At 41.8% G+C, this 26,108-nt stretch overlaps 1 protein-coding gene and 1 long non-coding RNA gene across 4 annotated transcripts in view; one reads left to right on the forward strand and one right to left on the reverse strand.

Moving 5' to 3' along the window:
• Positions 1 to 26,108, reverse strand: part of SYNJ2 (synaptojanin 2) — a 56,135-nt gene that overhangs the window by 20,230 nt on the left and 9,797 nt on the right. For 2 of the 3 annotated variants that reach the window (XM_079971860.1, XM_079971862.1), the window contains exons 3-12: positions 22,348 to 22,618; positions 18,449 to 18,674; positions 9,083 to 9,166; positions 7,647 to 7,708; positions 6,038 to 6,134; positions 3,160 to 3,332; positions 2,819 to 2,900; positions 2,373 to 2,522; positions 2,122 to 2,287; positions 1,094 to 1,285 (exon numbers count right to left, since the gene is read on the reverse strand). In XM_079971860.1, coding sequence (XP_079827986.1) covers positions 1,094 to 1,285; positions 2,122 to 2,287; positions 2,373 to 2,522; positions 2,819 to 2,900; positions 3,160 to 3,332; positions 6,038 to 6,134; positions 7,647 to 7,708; positions 9,083 to 9,166; positions 18,449 to 18,674; positions 22,348 to 22,618 — 1,503 coding nt within the window. The remainder of the gene's footprint in view (positions 1 to 1,093; positions 1,286 to 2,121; positions 2,288 to 2,372; positions 2,523 to 2,818; positions 2,901 to 3,159; positions 3,333 to 6,037; positions 6,135 to 7,646; positions 7,709 to 9,082; positions 9,167 to 18,448; positions 18,675 to 22,347; positions 22,619 to 26,108) is intronic. The other variant, XM_079971861.1, reaches the window with a different exon arrangement.
• LOC307213788 lies at positions 3,388 to 12,000 on the forward strand. The gene is made up of 3 exons (XR_013837687.1): positions 3,388 to 5,316; positions 7,490 to 7,682; positions 11,873 to 12,000. It is a non-coding gene; the product is annotated as an uncharacterized lncRNA (long non-coding RNA).

Consider the following 26,108-nt stretch of genomic DNA (forward strand, 5'->3'; position numbering starts at 1 on the left):
AAAAGTGAGTTGATGCTTTGTGAGTATGTTTCCTTTCCTAATGTAAAAACAAAATAAACCATGGTTATTAACCATGGTTAAGTGATTTCAATGGTTAGCTGGTCAAGTTGAGAGAGTATGTGAGAGACACTAGTGCATTGTGCTTGCTTTCTGTAGGCACAGATGCGCATACCCAGCTTTTAGTAAAAATGCCCACTCACCCACAATGCAAGCAAGTATGATTCTAGAACAGAACAGGGTTCTTCATCAATGGGTTTCCATGTGTCACTGGACTGCATCTTCCATAAACCCCAGCTAGCTTAGTCACTGATTAGGGATGGTGGGAGTTATAGTCCAATAGCCTGTCGCCCAAGGTTGCAGAACACTGCCATAGAGAAAGGCAACAGAACTCACAAAGCCCAGTATTATTTCCCATGTGGAGCTTTGGCTTTTTCTGTGGTGGAATGCTTCCCTCTATTATTATACTGTATATGATAATCCTAATATTGACTTAGATTTTCAAATATTGTTCACACATGCATGTTCATCACAGAATCCCCCTTTCAGACTTTTCTACCAATCAGGGGGTGAAATTCTGTGTTGTGCTCTTCCAAACAATCCATCTACACAAACACTGTAGCTTACCAAGCGGAAAGATTCCTCCCCCTCCACTCTTCTAGGGGTTCTCCTGACCCCCAAAACCAATTTTGGGAAAAGGGGAAGACCCATTGCACAAATGGAAGTCTTTGTACAGGGTTTCCAGGGCTGATTAGGTGAATCCCACCTAAGGAGTGCCTTAAATGTGAACCAAATTCCAGCTTTTCAGATAGGATGGAAGTACCTTTGACCACCGAGGGTAAAACTTAAAAGTCCCTCACCTTGAGTGGAAAATATACAAATGCTGCATTTTCAGACTTCTCTATTAACCACATTATCTTGGACTATTTATGAACAAAACTAGGTTTCTAGGTGGTGTGCAAGTACCCTAACAATTTTAATGCCCCACAAACTGAGTTAGAACAAATACAAACACAGATACATATGTATGCTTATATGCAGGAATACGATATGTGTGTATGTAAGCACAAATACGCTTGTCACTGCATGACAATACCTTGAAATTCTGAAACACCAGAAAGCTTCGGGGAATCCAGTAACCAATCTGTTAACTCGCTGGTACCAAGGATATTGCTCTTAAACTGTTTGCCTCCATTTACATTCCAAGTCCCCATAGCAACACGAATTCTCTTGAAGTTTGTGAATTCAAACTGATGCTCTGACATGGCTTTCAAAATGCTAGGGGTCACTGATGGAAAGAAGGGGGGAAAGGGGAGTAGGATTTCTGCCATGAAATAAAACAGACCATATGAATCATCAGAATACCAACATCTCTCCTGATAATTGCTTTTGTTGGCATGCCTTAAATCACTAGGGATAAACATTTCAGGCTATGCCACAAGCCACAAGTGATGCTCTTCCTCACAGTTCATAAGCAGGAACATGAACAGTTCAGGAGCAACTGGGCAGCTTATGAGGAAACGTTAAAGAGGCATTAGTGCTCATCTGCTTGGGCATTTTGCAGACTGACAGCGCAATCCTATGCATGTTCACTCAGAGGTAAACTTCTATTGTGTTCAGCAATAGAAATACACACAGAATTGCAACCCGAGAATCCAAACGACCTATATCTATTTTTGTTCTCATGCACATAGTTGTATTATTTTAAAAAGTTTTAAAAGACATAATTAATACGAGTATGAAACTACTGAAATGTATATAAATGATAACTATAAATAATTTAAATTAAAAAAGAGGGTGAAGACATGAGTATGGGTCTTTTAATTGGCGGCCCCTAATTGGTGGAATGCCCTCCCCTGGCACCATCACTAGCTGTTTTTAGGCACCAGGCGAAACATTCTTATTCATCTAGGCCTTTGAATTTTTATTTTAGTGTGGTTGGGTGGAGTTGGATCTGTCTTATCTGTCTTTCTGTCATGGGGCAGAGTTGGAACTGTCTGCCTGTCTACCTATCTTTTACATATACTATTTTCATTGACTTTTGTCTGAGCTGCAGCTGCTAATTACTTTACATACCAATACCAAAAAGAAAGTACCGGTAAGTCAGAGCTAATTCTTACTTACTCAGCAATGCCGTGTGGTCCATGAGCATCCTCTCTTTTTCCGCTTGCTCTTCACTGTAGAAATCACCCATAAGCAGCAAGTCAATGGCTTCCTGTTTCACACCATCAAAAAAGTTTGACTGGATTGTCCGTGACACTGAGCGCGCCCCGTCCTTGAACTTCCCAACCTATATAACAAAAGGATTAATAGCATTCATTTAACTCACAGTGACAGCTTCCAAGAATATGACAATTATCACTTCTCTCCTCTACCTTAGCTTTTCCATCCAAGGCACGGCTGCCTGTAAAAATCCTACTTAGGTTGTGTCCATTGAGGGCCCACATTGCTTTATAAGACTCCAGGAAACGTTCAACTATAGGCTTGGAGTTTAATCCCAGGCTCTCTAGCTGAGTGAACAAAACCTGGATGAGAAAAAAGAGGAATAAGCCCGAGAGAAACAGGTAAGATCACTGCCCTCATCATATCCAAAACTTGCTGCTGATTGTTACATTAAGGATTTTGCTCAGGATATTAATCTTAAAGCGTAAGAAAGAGCCCTGCTGGATCTGGCCAAAGAGCCAAGCATCCTGTCCTCACTTTGGCCAACCAGATACGTATGAGAAAGACACAATCTTTCACCTTTTCACAAGATTGACATAATGCAGGCATGAAAAAGAGAGGGAAGGCATTCCTGTATAATGTCTGGTGGATCACTCACCTCAAGTGCTATGAAGGACTGAACGGTGTTAGTTCGAGCCAGACAATCCAGGCAGTTGGTTCGCAAGGTACCCATCTGTTGACTTCAAAAATCAAGTCAAAGAATGAAATGATTTAGCATTCCCACAAATCCCAAAAAACAACTACTTTCTAAACACCTGCTCAAAAGGGAAGAAGGGAAGAAGCAGATACATAAATATGTAGAGAGTTGGGTTGTTTACTGTTAGCTTCCTTTGCCCCAATCCAATGAGGATGCAACCTTCCATATGCAGAGTCAATGCACATCTGGAAGCTCGAAAAGAAAAGCACAAGCAATTGGTATCAAAGGGTTAAGACACTCACCGGAAACCTGCATGCTCGCCCTTGGTGAAGATGCCTAATTCTTCCCAATGCAACTTCAGCTGAGGCCCCAGCAAATTCTCAAGCTTCTCCATTTTCCCACCTTTTGCAAACTGGTGGTAATCAAAATTAATCATGGGTGTATCTCCTGCATGGGATGATGCCCAGAGCAACTTCTAATTGCAAAGGAAAGGGACAGGGAGAAAAAACTTTTTGCATTCATCATTTGCAGAAAAATATATATGATAATATGCACTGAACTGTTGTTGAACCATTTATACCTAATCATGATGCTAAGTTGTAAATTCAACAATATTCACTGCATATTTTAAAATTCAATTCCCTTAGGTGTTTTTTGTTGTTGTTGCACTAATCAGTACTGCTCAATTTATAACCAAAACTAAGGCCTCAGTTAGACTGTGTGGGCCTGTGTCCCACACATCATGTGTCTGCCACATGATGTCACATAAAGTATTAGTATGTAGTTGTGTGTTGTCAGAATACAGTTTCATGCCAATATGTACTTTGTACTCACAACCTAAATGCCCATTCCAAAGTCTCTCCTATGGATTGGGAGATATGACAGAGAATAAAAATTACACTTCCCCGCAAAAGGGCATGAAATAATGCAAAAAATAAAGTTGTGATCCAGTTCACTATACCAGCTTGAAGGTACGAATAATAGCACATACTCAGGGTGCAATCCTGTGCTGAAGATATCTGAAGTGAGAGGCCATAGAATTCAAAGGAAGCTCTGCTACCTTAGCAAGAATGCAAGATATGCTGCTGCCCTCCCCCCCCCCAAAAAAAAATACCAGCAGAAAACACTCCAGGTGCACTGTCAGAAAGCCACATGAGGCAAAGTGCTTATACAGTACATTTATTTAGTGTTTCTATCCTGCCTTTTAAGCTGCATTGCATATAGGGAGAGGTATTGATGCAAATGTTTCAGATTGAGATATTAAACATGGCTGCATTCTTGCTTCCTGTGTTTGCTCACTTAGACTATTATCAAACTCATTTCAAAGTTCAAATGGCCAAGTTCCAAAATAAATTCAGAAGAAGAGGTGCTTCAGGCACTGACGGTGTTAAGAACTGCTTATAACTAGAGGAGAGTCAGGCTTCCACAGTCTGTTACTGCCCTTGGATCTGTTTCTTTGGTAACTGCCCACACTTCAGTGACTATTTACAGACAGCTGCATTAGGGAGCATACTTGGGAATGATATCAGACTAAACCATTACTATCTCAGCATGAATCATTGTTCAAAGTATTGTGCCCAATTGTGCAGCTGGGCTACTCATTAACATTACAGAGAAATGACAAATTATCATCTCTAACAGGAATTACAGGTGATACTGAGAGGGAGGATAGGACCTAACAGGGGAATAATACTGACAATGAACTTCAATGCACAGTGGGAGTTTGTGAGGGAGAAGAAGTGGAACCACCTGAGGGCTCAGTCCATGCTCATACCTCAACTTCCTCTCCCCATGGGGAAGAAAGTAGAGACTGTAGTGCCTGTATAAATTTTATGGAATGAATGAATGAGGGTTTGGCCAGCATCAGTTGTAGTGGCTGGAGCAGAGTGCCCAGTCTTGGTCAACAGGCTTTGATCAACAGGTGTTGATCTTTGATCAACTTGCTTGTGAGGAACATTGTCTCCCCCTTGGAGAAGGAGGGAGATACAGCTCAGACACAGCACAGCATCACGTATTTTTGCAAACCACTTAGAGGTTTCATTACAATCAAGTGGTATATCAAAACAATATCAATTGTTAAATATATATTTTTTAATAAAAGGAGGGGGACTTCAGGTCCACCTGGGGTTCCAATTTGAGTCCAATAAATCATTTATTCTAAACTGTGCCCACCTGTCAATTAGGTGACATCACAGTGATGGGCAGGTAATGTCACGTGGTGGGTAACAGTGGAGGTGGCATATGGCTGTGTGCCCTAGTTCACTGTGGGAAGCCAGCATGGACAATGATCACATTGAACACATCCTGCTCTATGTGAGTCTGTGAGAGAGTCTCCTGCAGGGAATGCCTCTGCATACCAGAAGCCTGCAGAAAGCAGGATTGAACTCCCCGTGCAACAGCTGTTGTGTGGGGAGTTGAAATCTGTTCATTATCTCCCTGTACCTGCCAACTCTTAACAGGTGGGCAAAACTACCTATGGCTCAAAGTTTGCCTGCAGGGGGGAAGGAGATAAAAGATCTGGCTTGCCAGGTCAAAAAGGTTCCTCAGGTCTGCCATAGGGCAAGGAGGCTGTTGGGTGGGAAGATAAGAGACAATTGCAGTAGTTAAGGGTATGTGTTCCTCTTTCTTTTCTCAGTGACAAATATGGTTGGAATTTCAAAGGCATACTGCTATTTAATTTTTAAAATATTTAAAATACCAATAATATGATCTGGCAATCTCTGATTTAAGTGGAAATATCCTTCCTTTGGAAATGTTGATGATTTTCAAAAGAACTGATTTTTAAAATATTTTATTTAACAGGATTTATCATCAGCAGTTATATAAAATATAGCATGCAAGTGAAAATTATCTATAAAACCCAGGTGTTAAAAATCAAGCTAAGCCAATGTTTTCCAAAATAAAATCAGAAATTTTAAAAGCATAAATTGTAAAATAAAATAGCATATTAAAATACATGTCAAATTTACATGTCTGTATAGGCTTAATTAACCAAGAATGGTTTGGTTTATCCGTTTAACTGATGTGCTTACAATGACATTTACAATTGACATTGTGATGGTAATTGCAAAGGCCGGACAGGAATGCCTTTCTAGCAAACATTCATACATACAAACTTTATGAAGTCTCCCAAGAATCCCAGTTATACTAAACAAACATGTCTTTGCTCTTTGTTTTTACCTTGAAAGCCCTGTTGAGGACGTCCTCTCCTCCTTTGCTTCCTAACAGGTTAACAATCACTTGTTTACCATATTGTTCTTTCATGAGCATTATATGCCTGCAAAAGTAGAAACAGATTGCTTTGGTTTCATAAATATTCAACATGATCTCGGGTGAAATCTACCCTAGTAGATTGTGGAAATGTTTTTTTAAAAAAATTGTTTTGAAAAATGCATTGAATTTGCTATAGCTCACAGTTGCCATCTGGCGTCACAGTTGTATATTGCACTTTACAACACATTCAAAATATTTTATTTGCAGCTGTATAGCTGAGTCCTAGAACTCTTCTTAAAACATGTGATGAGGAGCAGGGACGGCCTTAAAAACACACACAACTTTCTCTGAGAAGCATTACAATGGACTGATTCCCTCCTATATCACCTGAGTTGCTCTACCTGTGGGATCTTCATCTATTTCAATAGCCGTTCACCACTCTTTGCACATAGCCTTCTGCCATTTACTTGGCTTTAGTAGTTCCTAAGAGGTTGTGCAAATGCAAGAACAGCTTGGGGGTGGGGGAAATCTACTAGTCTTCAAAACCAACTGTGCAATAAAGGTCGCAAATGCACAGTTAACTCTTTTTTTTGTGGCAGATCATGATATCTTCCTTCAAGGTATTACTAGTGCTACAAAATATCCCACCCTTTCTAGCACACAAACTGAATTCCCCTCCCTATTCCTGAAAACATGATTCTTTCCTCAACTGAAGCATCCAGCGCTGTTTGAAGTGTTACAAAGAAAAAAAACCTAAAATTCATTTTTTGTTCCAACTGGGGAGCGGGATGGGTGGGTTTGCAAGCATATGTGTGCATACTATACAAGTGTTTGGCATGTGATGTGTATATGCATGCTGTGTGTGCTATATGTGTTCACAGTGAGCGTTGCATGTGCACCAGCTCCAGCCAAACCCAAAACCTACTTCTCATTTGGCCCCACCTGTCACTAGTATGTGTACCTTTGGGAGATGAGGGTTAGACTAAAAAAAGGTTTCCTAACGCCAGACCTAAACTCTGATTAAGACAATAATTTCAATAAGCCTAGTAGTGTTACTGTCTTCAGATGTAGCAGCCACAATGCAGACAGCTTCTTTTTCTCCTTAGTGAAACCCCTGACATTTGTCCCTGCTTCACAGCCAGATGCTGGCATAATGGCCAGCAGCAGTTTCTGAACAAGAGGGAAGTGGAGAGTGGAGAGCAACATGCTGACCCCACAGCCAGTATTTGATCCCTTATATATGGTTAGCTCAGCTGGTTAGAGCCTGGTGCTGACGACGCCATGGTTGCAGGTTCGATCCCGATTTGGGACAGCTGCATATTCCTGCTTTGCAGGGGGTTGTACTACCCGATCCACAGGATCCCTTCCAACTCTACAATTCTATCATTCTATGGTTAAGTGTTATGTCTGTACTTGTAGGGATTCAACCAAAAAGCTTCTCATAAAAAGGTGAGTTTTGAAGTGGGATTTGAAAGAAGAAAGATGTGACACCATGAAGATGTTCTGGGAAACCCTGGAATGCAAACAGTAACATCTGATTTTACTGTGTTTTCAGCAGCGTCGCAATTAAACCTACTTGTCAAAAGCAGGAGCATTAGCTTCCAGGCCTCTGGTGAGTTTTAGATGATGGGAGCCAACCTAAGTGGATAACAATGAAAATAATAGAAAGCAATAATTTTAAATATGAGTCACTAGATGTCTCCCTTTTTCATTCAAAGAAAATGTTCCTTTATTATCTCTTAGCAACCACACTGCCACCCCCATATGGCACTCAAAGCACAAATTACACATTTTATTAGCAAACAACACTGACAAATGAATGCAAAATCATATTAACACCCAGTGAATGGCCATGGGTTCACCTTGCCCAGAATCCTCTATCTAACTGACCCTCCAGTTGTCAAGGTGAGTTTCCTTTGGGCCACCGATGAATCTAACAGGCATAGCTGCTGAGGGAAACACCACTGTATTCATTGCATTCTTGAATCTGTCCCTAACTCACATTTCAGAGCTCATGTAAGCATCTATTCTGCACATACACAGATATAACTGCTGTCTTAAAGCACAGACCATGCCTGAACCACTGCAGTTAAAAAATAAACAAGCAGAAAGAATCAGCTTATAAAAAATATTTGAGCTTACAAAAACAAACAGGTCCAGTTTTGAATAATCAATTTTTAAAAAAATATACATATTAAGTTTCAAGTTAACAGCTTTTTTTGTATAAACCAGACCATATGATCTTCCAGAGTGATATAGAGATGGAGCCATTCATGATTCAAATAAAGGAGTTATTCTCTAAAAACAGTTTTGATGCAATCTGTACGCACCCATTTCAGGTTGTGGCTGACAAAACTCTGCTTTTGGTGCCTCCCTTTGTCATAGCCAATAGTGCTAGATGGTGGCCTTTATAAGAAGCACTGCATCACAGCACATAAGTTTTGTTTTTTTTAAAAAAACACAACCTCAAATCTCAGCACCTTGAATATGAATATCTCCAATGTTGGCATAGCAACTTTCAAAGTTACCTTAACCACAGCATCAGGCCTCTTTGACATCTCAGGGGCTGTAAGATAGATCACGTCTCTCTCTACAAGGTCAGAGACAGAGCACCAATACTGGAGAGGGAGATGGGTACTTCCTCCCTGCAACTGGACCCTTGGATGTCCTGGCCCAGTTGATGCCAGAACTCCAACCATCAGTAGGGCCAAAAGGTGGTATGCCAAGGGAGAACCAGGAAGCAGCTTAGATTCAAAGACATCACATCCAGAACCAGGGAGAAAGACAGACATGTTCAGCAGCCCCTCTAACTCTTTATTTTCTTCCCATTATTCCCAGTGGGAAGGAAGCTCTTAAATAATAACTAATCAAAGTGCAAAAAAAGGATGGATAACATTCCTCTGTTCTTGCTTCTGCCTTGACGCTTGGCAGTGCATTCGATATGGTGGTTAAACAGCCTTCAATCCCTCCTCTCGCCTTGGGATTGCAGCCTTAGTGATTTTTGCTATTTACCTGTAGCCCAGGTTGCTCCCAAAATAGTGGAACTGAGCCTCTGATTTGAACAAAGGAAGAAACATCATTGTCCAAATAGATAGTCTACAGAAACAAAAGAGATACAGCATATTCAGATCAATGCATTTTTTTTGGCCATTTCTCAACTATGTGTATGACTACAGTATATTGACTGAAATGCAAAGCTAGATATCACTTCAGCTTGAATGTGAGGTATCTTCAGGTTTGTTTTTTTAAAAAAATGGCAAAAATACATGGGAAATAAGACATCTATTTGGACCAAAGTAAAGGATATGTGCTATTTAGACAACTGGACAGATTTGAACAGCTAACTTGCTGTTGATATGACAAGTATGAATCTGGGATGGCCAGTCTTTCAACATTAGGGTTTATGTATGTTTAATAGTTGGATGAATGAGAGAGCTTTGGCTGAGGAAGATTTTCAAATCCCTGCAGACTGCAATACAGGAATTTCACTGGCTGCAATGCCCTCTTATATGCAAATACTAAAGGTACATGAGTCCTAAGGTTAAAAGTCTAGTTATTCTAAAATTTAATATAGATTGTTATTTTTTAAAATATTAGCTACCCCTGATACATACATGCACGCAGGCACAATCTCTCTTCTCTCCTGCCGCCCCCCCATCCCCGGAAATGTCACACATATTAGGACCACTCTTGGGTAGCGGTAAGTGGTTGTATTAGCTTCACTTACAACACTTACTAATTTTTGTAAATCACACATTGTGTCTTGGCAACATGTTAAGTAACAAAAAGTCTGAGGACCATCAGGGAAACAAAATAGTTGGGCTAACTAACTTGGTATTCATCTCCTTTCCCAAGATGAATTCACTATTTTTCTTCCCCTCCCTAACCACTTTTATTTTTGTGATGATCTGTAAAAAAAAAAAAAATCTATCTCAGAACGAACAGTATCACCAATACTTATTTATTTACTACGTTTATACCCGCCTTTCATCCAGGGAGTTCAGGTAGTGTATACACTTCTCCATTTTACCCTAACAACAACCCTGTAAGGTAGGTTACGGCTGAGAGATTCTGACAGACCCAAGGTCACTTGGCGGCCTTCACCACACTGGTTGTATGGATGGATGGCTGTGAGTGCCTGTGTCTTTGCCTCCCCCAGTACCCATATCCAATTTTAGGCCAGCTAAAAGCCGAGATGAAGCTTTGGATAGCAAGGCACGGCCCTGGAAAGAACAGCACAATGGCAAACTTAACAGCGTTGGCCTATATTTAGCAATTAAATCCTGGCCCGTTTCCACCTGCGATATATAATAGTGGTGTCATTGTTCATCACAATGAGCTTTCAGCAAAGAAAGGGTATCAGACAAGTCACCCAAGAGCCTTCTTTTATAAGCACGCTGCATTGCTCAGGATGAAGGCAGACAGCTGGATCAGCACCAATGCCCACAGGGGAAATGTGAACACAAGGACCATCACTGGTTTGAACAGTATAACTGCACTTAATTAATGGAGTTCATGAATATGGTGGATGCCAGAGTGCTCATGATGGGCAAGTCCCATCTCATCAAGGGAATTTTCTATTTCCTTCCTTTTAATAAGGATACTATGAGAAAATGCCCAGGACCACACACAGGTTTGTGCTCTGTTCTGACCACTGAAGCAGCTCCAGATATTACAACGGCTGCTGTAATCCCGGCTGTTGCTGAAGCAGCATTTCCTCACAGCAGATATGTAACATGTGCACATCATGCACAAGTGAACACCTGTCTTTTGCACACTTTAAATGCCATTTTTTAAAGTGATGGGAAAGGTAGGAATTGCTAAATTAAACACTTCTTTGGGCACATGAATCACACTGAACAAACTAAATGCCTTAAGTGGAGGCAGGGGGGAAGAAAGGGAGGGGAATCTGAATTAACTTCTATTTTTCTGTAAGAAATCCCATAAAGGAAATCCCATTCTTCCCCTGTGTTCATATGCCACAGAAGGAAAACTTTAGGCTCTTTCTGGAGATATGTAAAAGAATGTGAAAGAGTCTACCAATGGATCTGCAAGCTGCTTGCCTTAGATGGCTGCTAGGTCTATTTGCTCAGTATTGTCAACACTATCTAGCAGACGCTCTCCAGGGTTTTGAGACAAGAGTCTTTCCCAGCAAATCCTACCTAGAGATGCCAGAGATGGAACCCGAGTCTTTCAACATGCAAACCAAGTGCCCTACTGCAGCACTCTGAGTGGGAAAATGGCACTCTTCCCCAGTGGCAAAGCTAACCTGGGTCCTGGAGCCGGGGATGGGGCGATCTGCCCATGGGGGTGGGGCGAGCCTCTCTGACACTTGGAGCCTCTCCGCCGCCTCCCCCTCAGCTGTAGGGCAGCTGAGGGAGAGGCAGTAGGCAGACACAAGTCCCACGCTGCCGTTTTAGGCAGCGCAGAACCTGCAGGTGCCTAAGCCACCACGTCACTCCTAAAAAATTTCGTGAACCCATTTTTAAAAAAACTCATTTTGTCAACCCCCCCCCATTGATGACACCCGGGGTGGACCGGACCCCCTTCCTCCGCCACTGCTCTTCCCTCCCCCCCCCCGGCCGGCAGCCCCAATTTCATATGACCTGCACACTGGTTGTCAAATGCCTCCCCACCCTAACTTCTTTCAGTTCTCAGTCTTGCAGTTTTGTGTGTTCCTGCTAGTTTTATCAGGCTTGTAAACTAAAATGGCCAAATAAGTTAAAACGTTAAGTGTTGGCTTCAGTTTAGAAAGCAAAAAGACTTGAAATTGGTTTGTTTTCTTTTCTTTGCCTGTTGCAGTGAGTCATTTCCAGCCACCAAAAAAAGAAAAAAAAGAAGAGATGACTCATAGCCAAGCTGAAATGCCAGAAGGCTAACTCAGTGGGAGACAAAGGAATACCATTTATGTATAAAAGAGCTGCCTGGAGATAAAGCTAATTGTTTCTTTCTCTCCTGAAACCAGGGGAAAATGTTAGAACTAATGCAATGTAAAGGGGTCAGAGAGCCTTCCCTCAGCATCCAGGTTCCTGGGGTGCCATTTATTCATGAAAGGGAAGAGCCAGCATGTCATTATGAAGCAAGTGGAAACAATTTTTTCTCCACTGAATTAGAAGCAGCCAAGTTATTACTTCATCACTGATTATCCAGTAGTCTGCTAAGAAAGCAGGAGAGATTTCCCTCCTAGGCTTGTGCATTCCAAACTGGACTGGATTTCAGCCATTCTGAGGTGCAGCCCTGTTTGGAAAGAGTGCAGCGGCTGCGAGTGATGCATATATAAGTGAATGAGAAAGAGGCTGGCGGCGGGGGGGGGGGGGAGGTGGTGACTTCACCCAATGCCTCTTTTGCTAGTTCCAGAGAGAACGATTCTCGCTAACTCTATCTAGCTTCCTTCTCTCAGCTTAATATTTAGGGCATGTTTTGGGTGTGTGCGTTTTTTTAAAAATAATATTTATTAAAAATTTTCCAGAATAAAAAGGAAAGATAGCAAGAAAAAAAGAAAAAACAAATATGATTTACACTTGGTTTCAGTGGCATCTTTCCCGGACTCCCCCCCCCCCCCTTGTATTCCATTTCCCTTAAATTGATTCCACAGATTCTTACCCCAAATTTTAAAACCTTATTTGTAATTTTAAATAACCCATTTATTCCAAATTAATTTATCTTATTTATCTTAATGAACCATTTCTCCTTATATTTTATATAATTCCCTAAGATCGACCCCATTTCCCTTCCACGAATTCCCCTATTTTCAAACAACAAACATGAAAAAAGAAAAGAAAGAAATAATATATAATTTTACAGCCTTTGGATTCCAAATCTCCCCCCCCCCCATTCCCCGGTTCCAATCCCCAAAGTTCATCCATTGTCTACTGCCAGCCTGGTGTATCCATGTCTATATCTCAACTCCACTTTGCCGTCTTTTGATAGCTTTTAATTTCAGAAAGTCCAATCTCGAAAAAACTCTCAGAAAAAGTCATTGTTCTTCCATCCAGACCTCTATGTTTAAGAGTCTAACTTAAATTCTATTTCTTGGTCCTTTTAAAGTCTGGATGTTCCAAATACTCCAGCTTCAAATTTGGTCCAGCTCTTATTCCTCAGGTTGCTTTTTCCTGTTCTGCTGCAGAAACCTTCTAATTCAGAAACTTCTTGTTCTCCACAGAGGCTTTTGTTATTCAGGAACATAACTTGCGTCAAGTCCCTTCCTTTCTTCAATAGATAAATCCATTGTCTCCTTTAGTATAGAAACCTCTGTAGACAAAATAATGCTTCGTTTTTGCAGCTTTCCCAAGAGATAACAGATCCTGCTCAAATTCATAGTATTTTTCCACTTGCTGCTACTGTTGCAATGTCCCAGCCTCCCTCTAGAGGGAATATGGTAACTTAATTTCTTTCAAAATCAGACCCAAAAGTCAAATAACTTGTTGCCTTTATTTCCAATAATTTATGTCCAAATTGTAACAAATCTAACCAGCAAAGCCATCATAACAAAGTTCTCTTTTATTTTCCTGCTTTGACAGCTACTTTGACAGCTGTCAAAGTTTCTATGTCTCTTCACCAGTCTCTCATAGCGGATCGTTCCCGGTTCCGGGGGGGGGGGGGTTGCATTTTAGTTCCCACAAATCAGTCTTCTCCTCCAGCACAATTATTGTAATTTCCCTTCGTGAAGTTAAAAATTTTTTTCAGGTAAACAAGTTCATCTCTCGATCTTAGTTGTCAAATCCTTGCGTTGAGCCATCTACAACAGGGGGGGGCGGACTTCCTTTTTGCACTCCCCCCGCTCGCTCCAAATTCAAAGATCAAATTTCCCTTTTAAGTCCAATCAATTTACTCACGGGTTGTTCCTTTTAGTCCAAATCCGAAATTTTCAAAGAAGAAGTCGTTGCTCTCCGCCGAATGGCATGCGGCTTCGCTGGGCAGGGGAAGCATTGGACTCACAGCACCACACCCCCCCCCGTCACCCGCTCCACAGCCTTTAAAAAGGCTCCTTCGCGGGTCGGGGGGCGCAAACGGTGCCCGCCGAGTCACCAAGTCCATGGGCATCTCCGCCCATGGTTTTTGAGGGTCCCCGCGTCGCCGGCACGGCAGGACCCGACCCCTACCCAGCCGACTCCCTCCGGAGCTCGGAGGGAGTCCGCCATTCGGCGATGGCGCCGACCCGGAAGTCTGTTTTGGGTGTGTTTTAAGCCAGAATGCCAACTATCGCTACCACATGGATACATGCCACTTTCCAATGTCAGCATTAGAAAAAGCGTTTCTGCCGACTCTTTAGGTGACCTGATAAGACTGATAAGGGTGACCCATACCTTTCCCAGATCTACGTTTACAAGAGGATAGCAAGTGCAGATTTATTTTTCTTCTGGGTCTGCATAAAATAACAATCTCATACCTATCAACTATCACTCTCTGCCAAGGAAGTGGGGCAAGCAGTAATGTGAGCATACCCTAATAGTCACTGCCGCATGTGCAGATGGGAGCTTCACTAGTAGAGGTTCTGGGGAGAGTCAAAGGATGGAAAACAAAAAAAGTAAACAAAAAAGTTAATGCAAAAACAATGTAAATATGTGGCTAGAAATGGGGGGGGGAGGAATGACCTCACTGCATTTTAATCTGTTTATATGAATACCCCCCTAAACAATATGGAGCCAATTATCATGTTTTGATATCCTAGTTCCAGAATGACCACATGATTAAGTCCCCAGTTATAAGAGATTCAATATCTTCACTCCTTCCAAAATTTAAGTCGTGTCATTTCTGTACCGGTGATCTAGGTTAAAAATGGTACTCATTACTATTTCTAAAGTAAAATTTATATTCCATATTAAAGTGACTGAATGAAGTTCCATGGAACAAAAATACAGAGCTCCATTATTCACTCAAGTGCACTGAGCAGCAAAAGCATAATCACTCCTTTTTCTCCATGCCCTTTTTCCAGTTTCAAATATCTCCTAACATAAATATAAGGATAAATTGAATCTATAAAGGAAGCAATGCTTTCCAGCAGTGGTGGGGAACCTCTGGCCTGCAGACCTTATTAAGACTGGCAGGCCTCTGCATTTGGCCTGCAAGGCCATTTTGGTCAAGCCGTGCCCACCTGCCCTACATATATATGGCATCAGGTGCGGAGCAGGTTAAGATGCAGCTCTATGCTGATTGCAAAGCCTTGTGCCCTTGCAAGTGTGTCTGTGAAGTGTCAGTGTTTGCAAAGGTACAGAGTTTCGTAGGCTCTGCCCATCAGCTGATGGGCAGAGCTTGCAAAACATTATGCCTTTCCCCACATGATTTGATTTCAAACCATGTGGGCAAAGGTAAATGCTTCAGGTGATGTCATGGTGACATCAGGTAAATGACAGGTGAATGGTCCACAGGGGACAGGTCACTGCAGCATCCAGCCCCCCACCCACCGCAAACTGGAAATGATTCTCCATCCCTGCTCGGCAATCATTCTCAAGCTTCAGCAAACAATTGCTAATCCTTTTGGTCTGTCCTCAATTGTCCAACATTGAGCTTCTTTGCATGGCCTTGGCTTCAACTATTATGAGAGAGGGAGAAAAATGCAACTGATAGCTGCCAACAGCCTTATCCTTCATGAGGATGCTTAGCCTTCAAGGCTGATACAATGGCGAGTTGGACAATGAACATGAGAAATCCCTTGCAGAAATCCAACGCTTCTATACAATTTTTAACCCCTGAAGAGAAGTGCAGGTGTTCTTGCAATGTGACAATAGTGATACCCGACAGTATGCAAGCTATATTTCAGTCACTGTATCCCAGGCAACAGGAGCCTTAACGCTGAAAATCATTGTCAGCTCCCTTCCTCCTACTCTGCTCCAGGCCTCAAATTATCTTAGCATCATATAAACAGTGTTTTTATTTGACTTGTCTTATTTGAACATTAGCATGCACAGAAGAAATCATGTTCATTACATAACTAAAAAAGAGAGAAAATAATAATGCTGAGATCCCCATAACATTATCAAGGCTGAGAGCCAGGCAGGTGTAGAGGTTAGAGTGTTGGATCAGGGACCAGAGAGACCAGGGACTGAATCTGCACTCGGGCATGAAGCTCACTGGGTGACCTTGGGGGAGCCGCAATGTCTCAGCCCAGCCTACCTCACAGGGTTGTTGCAAGGATAAAATGGGGAGGGGAAAGAACCATGTATGTCACCTTGAGCTCCTGGGAGAAAAGGTGGGATACAAATGTAGGGAATAATAAATAACTAAAACTGTCTGGAAAAGTATAAAAGCTACTGCAATGTACATGCAGCCTGCAACCCATAAGTCAGGCACTAGTAGAACAAGATTCCATGCGCTCTTTTTCCCTTTTGCAAAATGATTAAGTATGTTGTATGAATATAGGTATGGTTTGCCTTTTATATGCAAGCATTTGAATAAAAAGTTGTTTATGATGCCAGTAAGGTCTATAAAATCAGCACGTTGTGATTAAAGTTATCACCTGTCCTTTTGAGTAGAGAGACATACAAAACGACATGTTAGCTCTTCATCCATCATAACAAGAAAGCCATTCCTCACAAAAGAATGTATTTCTTAGCCATTAGAAATAAAATGGTATGGTGCTGCCAGTCCTTTCTGTTTTGCTTTCTTGCATTGTTTGTTGAAAGGCTTTTCATAGGCCACAAGTCCAACAAGCATAGGTGCCATTTGGATCTCAAGGTTGTGGGTTCAAGCCTCACGTTGGGCAAAAGATTCCTGCATTGCAGGGGCTTGGCCTAGATGACCCTCATGGTCCCCTCCAACTCTACAATTCTATGATTCTATTATAATTCTTCAGTTTCCATAACAATGCTAAGGAAATGTCTAGTATCCTTCCCAGTTTTTCTCTTTAAGACAGTAGGTGCATGAACATCACTCGACAGCTTCATTTTTAGTGAGTAGCATTTCAATCCTGGATCAGCAAACACTACCCCTTGCCAGAGTTTCCCAACAGTGCATTTTCTCTTACTTACCCCCCCCCCCCGAAACAACTATCCATCTTCTAGCACATTGCATACCACAGCATCATTTCTTATGCAGATGGTATCTCAATAGCTAGATACCAAAAGGAACATTTGGACAGAGCTTAAGTATAAGCTAACTAGAGATCTGTCCTCCCTGACACACTACCCCAGTTTGGATGCAATGAAAATCTCTAGTTAGTCTAAACAGGAAGTGTCTGTTTCTAATCCTCTCCTCATGGCCACGCCAGAGGAGGGAAGAAGAGAAGAGGTTTGCTACTGCTCATGCATATACTGTTAAAACATGGTTTAGTATTATTATGTGCAAAATAGGCCTCTCAGTTACACTGTGAAAACAAGGCCCCAACAGCAAAGTATTTCAAATCATTAGCTTAATGAGACAGATGATGTCTCATTAATGATGGTGGTGGTGATGATAATTCCTTCTTTAGCTGTAAGAGGAAATAATGCTGCCAAAGAATTAGATATAAGTATAGAAGGCAGGGCCATCAATACTTCTTAGCCAGAATGCTAACCCCCAATGCGCAGGGGTGTAGGCTTATACTTTTGCCCTCTTGCACTGTGCTGTCACTGAAGAATGCAGGGATCCAGTCACAGGAAAAAGGGTTAGTTGAACCACCTGCCTGGTAGTTACGGTATCATGGTGACAAACATCACACTCTTGATGACAGGAATTCGTGATTTATTTTTGTTTTAAAGCAGAAGAAAGGATAACGGAGAAGAGATTGACACAAAAGCAATATATGATCATTTCAAAATCAAACCCTGCACCATAATTAAAAAATAAATTGCCTTTTACGATACCATAGGAAAATGGTTAAAATATGTCATAAAATACACTTTACATTTTCGAGTGGGTTGGTGTTAGTGTCCTTGTGAACACAAATAAACTCACATTTCCCTTTACCTGTGCATGAGATGTTTGGTATGGACTATTAAAGCTTCAGGAAAGAATCTCTGATTAGAACCTAGTCCAGTCCACAATCCTTATGGGGAAAGTGTGTGATAATGAACAAGAAGAATTTATTTTGCTTCTATTCTTCCCCACTCAGGGATTTTTTTTAATGTACTGAAAAAGCATACTCCCACCCCCCAACCGCAGAATACACAAGCTCTCAACTGTAAATCAAATGGGGGGGGGGATGCAAACTCCAAGCCAAACGAATTGAAGAGGAGGGAATGGAGTGGGTGTATTCTTCTGTAGACATGTGTAATGAACAAAAAGGAAAAAAGCAGAGTTAATGAATATACCGTGGGCGGTTAGACACTACTTCTGAAAAGCGCTTGCTAGCTTCTCTCATGTCACTTGTCACTGTGAAAGATGTCATCCTGATCCCTCAACTGCCACCCCACTTTGTGTAAATGCAATCAATTATTTAGAGACATGGGATCCAGCCCTTACCTGCTCCGTCTCAGCAAAGTTAGAAACGTAGCCATCATCATTGACTCCTCGTATGTGAAACCGGGCACCAGCTCTCTCGCAGCTGATCCGGGAGATGAGACAGGCCTTTGCCTTCTTGTGAGAAGCGTACAAAGTGCGAATGTCCACCACACCACAGATCACTTTTAACAGCCAATCAGAGCAATTCACCTGGTAGTGTTTAAAGGGGACATGCAGTAGCTGGTTCCTGCAAGATTCAATAATAATCACTCACTAGGTGCACTATATATTATTAACAAAGCTAACTTTATAAAACCTTACCAAGGGATAATACTTTAATTTATTTGAGTTCAAGCTACAAGGCACTGGAAGGATTCCAGTCTTGCTTGTTTCTTACCAGAACGCCAATATTACAGTGAAGATAAACTTTGGGAAATATTCTGTTAAGGTAGCAACTCACAGAACCACAGACATTTTAATAGGAGGATTTCACAGTTCAGGGTATGACCTGAAAAACTGCAGCACAGGTTCAATAGTTATGAAATCCTTGCTTGCAATCAAATCTGAAAAAAATAAATGTAGTCACATAACTTGTGACCAACCAAGCTGAATTCAGCCCATCAGATATTTTGGCCTTGAAATATCCTGTTTTTACTGTTGTAATCAGGCAGAATCTCCCCATGCCCTGGGCTTACAATTACTATATTAATATATGTAATTTTCCAGGATCATAAATATTAAAAAACTTTGGGCTGTATTCAGTTGTGGTTTTGCCTTAATGGATGCACCCAATTTTTGCCAACCTCTCTAACACACTTAAATTTCCCTAAAAGCTGCTCCTTGGGATCATGTAATCCTCCAGAACAGAATGGGACACAGCAGTAGGGAAGGCAGTGAAAATTGGGTGCCTTGCCTTGCCAGGAACAGAAGTACATTTTGCTAAGACAAAGCTACCATTAGATACCACTCAAAAAGTCTACAGCTATTGTTGGATTTCCCAGCACTACTGAAAGGAAATATAACCAGTAAAGGCAATGTAGTCACTTCTGCATCTGACTATGTTTAATATTCCATACTGTTTGTCTGGCAATATGAATATATATATATATATATATATATATATATATATATATATATATATTTGGATAGAAGCTCAGTCAGACTAATTCATTAAATACAATTTCCTTTGAATGAAGTCAGCAGTTTTCTATGAAAGTATATTCTGTACTGATATCACTCTTGCAAGCCATTTGCATCCCAAAATGCCACCACATGATGCAGATAGTGGGCACGATCCAGGTAAAAGTTGCATGCTTTTAAAAAGTCCCACTGATTTCAGTTAAGTATATAACTTAAATCTCTCCCATTTAAACCAGCGGGACTTTTGGCCAAATTGTGTCAAATGCATTTAGGAGAACTGAGTCAAGAAAAATTACACAAAATCTGTTTTGAATATATTTAGGTCTATTAATCAACATGCCAAAATTGATTAGATGAGCCCTGATGGAACAGACTGGTCTTCCCCACCCTTGTACCCTCCAGGTGTTTTGGACTCAACTCAGCACCAGCCAGCATGTCCAAAAGCATGGGATGATGGGAGTTGAAGTCCGAAACATTTAGAGAGCACCAGATTGGGAAACGCTGGGTCAGACCAAATAGCCATCTTGCCCAGGATCCTGCTTCCCACAGCAGTCCTGCTGGGTCTCAGAGAAGCCCAGAAGTGGGTCATGGAAACACCAGCATCGGTACACCTCTGAACCCAGCTGCTGGAGATCACAAATGGGAGAGTGCTCTTGGGTTCATGGTTTCATTGCAGGCTTCCCATTGGCATTTGGTTGTCCAATGTGAGAATGCGATGCTGGATGTGATAGCTCTTTGGTCTGATGCAGCAGAGCTGTCCTGATGCTCTTATTGGCATAATGGAACCATGAAGGCCACATGGAGAGTGCCATATACAGCAGTAATTATGATGGTGCATTCAGCTGTCATGACTAGTACCCAGGAGAATGTTCACTCGATCTGTTGCCCACCTTCGCTTTGTGACTATGTGTCAAGCAAAACTCGTCAAGAAAAATAAGAGCTAAGTATCCCGAAAGCCTTTAACAAGTTCAGAACTGCAGTATCATCTACAGTACATGTACAACAACAACAAAACTTTGGCCAAGATACCTTGGTGCCAGGGCATTTAAAACTTAGTTAGATAAATCATGCAGGCTTACATTGACATAGGCCTGCCCCATCATCCCAATTCAATTACGGTATTTTTCACTGGGCTTTGTATTTACCTTCAATGGGCTGCAAGAGGAGTGTCTTGCACAGAAGCAGATGCTAACTTTCATTTTGCTTGGTATCATTATCACTGCATACATTATGCAGAAGTTGCCATTTATTATTTAAAATGTTGAAAATAAAATGTATTGATCTTCTCCATTTAACAAAAAAAAATTTAAATTTGCACACTGTACAAGTTGCAGGTACTCGGAATTTGCTTAAAGTGAGGTGCAAACACTCAGAAATGGTTGCTTCACAAATATTTAGGCATCCAGGATTGGTTCACATACACAGCAGGGCCCAAGGGCAAATCTCAGGCTCACAAACTCTGATTCACATGAAAGATTCCATTCATCAAGGGGAGGGGAAGCATGTGAGCCTGCAATTCACTATTGTGCCCTGCCGCTTACAGAGCCAATGTGGTGTAGTGATTAACGTGTTGGACTAGGACATGGGAGAACAGGTTTCAAATCCCCACTCGGCCATGAAGTTCACTTGGTGGCCTTGGGCCAGTCATTGCCTCTTGGTCTAACTTTCCTCATAGGGTTGTAATGGGGATTAAATGATGAGGGGGAAGAAACATCTACAACACCTTGAGTTCCCTGGAGAAAAAAGTGGGATGTAAATGCAATAATAAATTTAACAACCCAGCACACCTGAGCTATGTGTGAACCAGCTCTTAAAGCCTTTTATACATTGGCAATCCAATCCAATATAAGTTTCACTATGTTTAGTGGGAATTACAGTGGTGCCTCGCCAGACGAAATTAATTCGTTCCGCAAGTTTTTTCTTCTTGCGAGTTTTTTGTCTTGCGAAGCACGGTTTCCCATAGGAATGCATTGAAAATCAATCAATGCGTTCCTATGGAAACCGCCTTCAGACCAGGTCCGGGGACAGTCTGTCCCCAACCTCTTCTGAAGGCTGGGGGGGGGGGGGACAAGGGCTTTTCTTCCCACCGCCAGCCTTCAGAAGGCTGTTCTGAAGGCTGTCGGTGGGAAGAAAAGCCCTTCTCCCCACCTCCCGCCTCGCAAGCTCCGGGGACAGGAGGGCTTTGCTGGGACAGCGGAGGTCTTTTGAAGGCAGGCGGTGGGCGAAAGTCTTTGCTACCCCCCCGCCTGCCTTCAAAAGCCGTCCGGGATAGCGGAGAAACGCGCTGCGCTTCTCCGCTATCCCGGGAAGGCAGGCGGGGGGGGGGGAGCAAAGACTTTCACCCACCGCCGGCCTTCAGAAGAGGTCCAGGAAGGCCGGCGGTGGGCGAAAGTCTTTGCTCCCGACGGCCAGCATTTAAAAGAGGTCCCCGGAGATTTCCCTATCGGCTTTCTTCTTGTGAAGCAAGCCCATAGGGAAATTCGTCTTGCGGAACGACTCAAAAACGGAAAACTCTTTCGTCTTGCGAGTTTTTTGTTTTGCGAGGCGTTCGTCTTGCGAGGCACCACTGTATTCCCATATATATTATATTTAGAAATATGACATTTTTCCTTCCACAAAAGGACACTCTCTAGCTATAATAACAATGCATTTATTGCTATGCTTTAGAAGATCCCAAAAAGATTCCAGTCCTTCATGAAGCAGAAATCCACATGGATTTGAAGTCTAGGACATATTAGCTAAGGACTGACCAAATATACGATGTAACATATTGCACTTACCAGAAGAATGAGTTTGCAGTTCCATAGTTGTTATCACCCTGTTTTTGGGCTCGGACAGTGATATCAAAATTTGACCCTGCATTTGGCCAAGAAAAATAAAACACCCCAGAATTAAGAATTTTCTTCAAGGCAGAAACACGATCTTCCTCCTTAGTTTCTTCCTGGAGAGGACAGAATTCTGTTGTCGTGATTCTGTAAACTTCAGCATCAAGTATTTTCCCCACTGATGCACAGCCTGTCACAAGGACCAGAAAATGAAGGGTGGTGTTGCCTAGAAAATGACAGGCACATTAGAATTACATGGGAATACAAATGCTTATTCCATTCTAGACATTTTCTGTAAAGGCAGCCTGTCAATACAGTGGTACCTCGGGTTACAGACGCTTCAGGTTACAGACTCTGCTAACCCATAAATAGTACCTCGGGTTAAGAACTTTGCTTTAGGATGAGAACAGAAATCATGCGGCGGCAGCGTGGCAGCAGCAGGAGGCCGCATTAGCTAAAGTTGTACCTCAGGTTAAGAACAGTTTCAGGTTAAGAACGGACCTCCAGAACGAATTAAGTTCTTAACCCGAGGTACCACTGTATCTCATAAATATGTTTTGTTTGGTTGTTGTTTTTTTGTTTCAGAAGGTGACAATGTCAAGTTGATACCAGATTAAATTCATCGGTCTGGGACTAATTGTAGGTATGGCAGAAACCTATGCTGGCATGATTAAATGTGTAAATTTGTGAAAGGAAAACATTTCTCACATAGAACATACAAGTATGAACAGAAATATTGCATTAACTGCCAACTCGGCCATCCTCATTGCTGTACAAGGAGAAAATCTAGTCTAAGGGCATGATCTCATCAGCTGTTCCTCCCTCCCAAGCTGGGGAACATCTGGGGCAGGAAAGGAGTATTTTGTGAAAAAAGTACTTATTCCCTCCACAGCATCCATCATAATATCTGAAAATATATGGCAGGAGAAACATTGCTCTTAACAAGTTGGCCACCTGGAATGACAAGCAAGAGCACTTATTTGTGACTGAATCCACTCTCAGGAGACATCCACGACTGCTGTTTCAAGCGGCAAGCTCATAAAAGTCAATCTGTGAGCTCCTCTATTAGGTACTTAAGCTTTGGTTCAAGTCAGTTCTACTCCTAACAGTGAGTCTGTGGGTCAGTCAATCACAATGCTATGTCTAAAATACAATTTCATAGCTAAATAAAATGTTTTATAAAAAAAATAACAAGCAAAAAACTAACCAACATAGCTGGTCTAAGAGGCATGACAACATTCAGATATTTTGCCACTTGCTTGATAATAAATGTGAAAGGCCTCTCAAGGGAAATGCCTATTCTTCTTTTGATGAGGCACTAAATAGAAAATACAAGAGGTCTGTTGTCATTCAGCCATAGCTTCAAAAGCAAAAAAAAAAAAAAAAAGGAGCTTCCACAAGAAAGGTTGGAAATGCAAATTTAAGTCCAGCAAGTAAACCCAGTTTATTCCCCACTGGATAGCTCATTTTGAATATTTATGCCATGATTCCAGCTGTGCTTAGCACCTTCCAATTTGCATTGCCGACTGTTTCAATAACCAAGAAAAGCTTCCTGTATTTTTTAAAAAAATCCAAAGCAAAATGAACTGTTGTTTCTGCTCATTATATAAATTTCTCCTTAAGAGTATTTGAAGTTAGAGTAACATTTTAAAACTATCTTGCGACAAAGGCAGAGAAAACATATGTATTACAGCAATAAGGAAGGAGCAGCCCCCGGGACAGGGATGGAAAACCTTCATCAGCCCAAGGGCCACATTCTCTCATGGGCAACCTTCCAGGGGCTGCATGACAGTGGGCCAAAAGTGGCCTGTGAGGGATTCAAATTTAGCTGTTTTTCTCAAACCACACCCACCTACCCCATCCTTGAAGTCATATGTAACATCAGCTGTAATATGTAATATGTAACACACAGCTGCCAATACACAACAGGAACTTTAAAGTACGCTCCCGATTGTGAATCATCACGATCATAATCTCCAAAGCAACTTTAGTTGCCCTGGAGAGTTTTCAACATAGGGATACTCAAGAAGGTCACAGAGGAATATGTGCCGAATAGGCCCCACTTAAGCAGACCTGTACATGAGGGGGAGAAGAACAAAGCGCATGCTCTTCAACAGGATGAGTGAACTAGTTTTATATATTATTTTCATCCTGACTGTAGCTAACTTCCTTGAACAATTTTTCAGGGTACGAAGTTACCTCATGGGGAGGTATAATGAAAAATAAAGGTAATAACCTTCTCCCTCATCACAAAGTTCTGCATTATTCTTGAGACCCCTGGTAGGACACACAGGATTGTTGTTGTTGTTTAGTCGTTTAGTCGTGTCCAACTCTTCGTGACTGCATGGACTAGAGCACGCCAGGCACTCCTGTCTTCCACTGTCTCCCGCAGTTTGGTCAGACTCATGTTTGTAGCTTCGAGAACACTGTCCAACCATCTTGTCCTCTGTCGTCCCCTTCTCCTTGTGCCCTCAATCTTTCCCAACATCAGGGTCTTTTCCAGGGAGTCTTCTCTTCTCATGAGGTGGCCAAAGTATTGGAGCCCAAAGGATTAGTTAACCCTGTCTTCCCAAAGCCCTTCATCACCATGGAAACCTTAGGCGCAAGGACCCTCTGAATGTTCTCCTATATATTGAGAATATGCTGGCCTCAGAACTCTCTTCAGGCTCTAAACCAAATAGCAGTAAGCCTTATGGGCCCTGAATAATGGTCTGCAGCATGAAACGTCTGGACTGGCTGTGCTTGGTATGAATGCTGAGAGCCTAGTGTTTTGCCACATGCAATATAGGAAGCTGCCTTGCACTAATTCAGACAACCTTGCTCATTAACATGTGGGGTGGTCAGAAGATCGATTTAAATCTGCTGGTAGATCTCATGATGTTATTATCAGTCAATCTGTTTGCATGCCACCTTTCCAAAGTTAAAAAAAATGTTCAAGGCGGCTTACAACAGTTTATTTTATCATAAAACTTGTTATTCATTATCAAATAATCCCAAAAGAGAGTACAATGCAGGCAAAATACAATAAAATAATACAATCAGTCAATAAGCAACATAGCAGTAAACAAAAAACCCCAGCACTCCCTCTGTGTGCTGCTGCTGGGCTTCTCCTGATCCGCCCCCCAGTCATTTTTTGGGGGGGGAGGGGCACAGGGAGCACACAGGGAGAAGCGCCATTGCACAAGTGGAAATCTTTGCAGAGGGTTTCCATTGATGGGGTGTGTTAAGTGAATGCCGCTCACATAATCTGTGTTTCTATGCAATTTGACCATGAATCTTACAAATGTACACACTAATAATGCTCTTCGGATACCACCTTCTTGTTATTTATGCAATTATTTATACAATTTCTATCCCACCCTTCCTCTCAAATGAGCCCAGGGCAACAAACATCAAGAAGTTAAAATAATACAGTTTAAAATGAAATAAAAACATATCTGCAACATTTAAAAACAATTTTAAAACCACCTAAAAAACTTCCCAACAAATTTTTTTAAAAATCATCTAATGCATTTCAAAACATTTGGACCATCTTACATTTAATGCTGTACATGTCTCCTACACTGTCGTGCTATGTGCCAATATAAATTCAGACTAGAATTCATTAAGGAGATTGAACCAATGAATACAAAACACTCCCCCCCCCCCCCGAGGCCCAGCCCAGAACATACTTGGCTCTTCATTCTGCTCTAGCCCACCCCAAAGGCAAATAATGG

This window comes from Podarcis cretensis, assembly GCF_951804945.1.
Source record: "Podarcis cretensis genome assembly, chromosome: 3".
NCBI classification, from domain to species: Eukaryota; Metazoa; Chordata; class Lepidosauria; order Squamata; family Lacertidae; genus Podarcis; species Podarcis cretensis.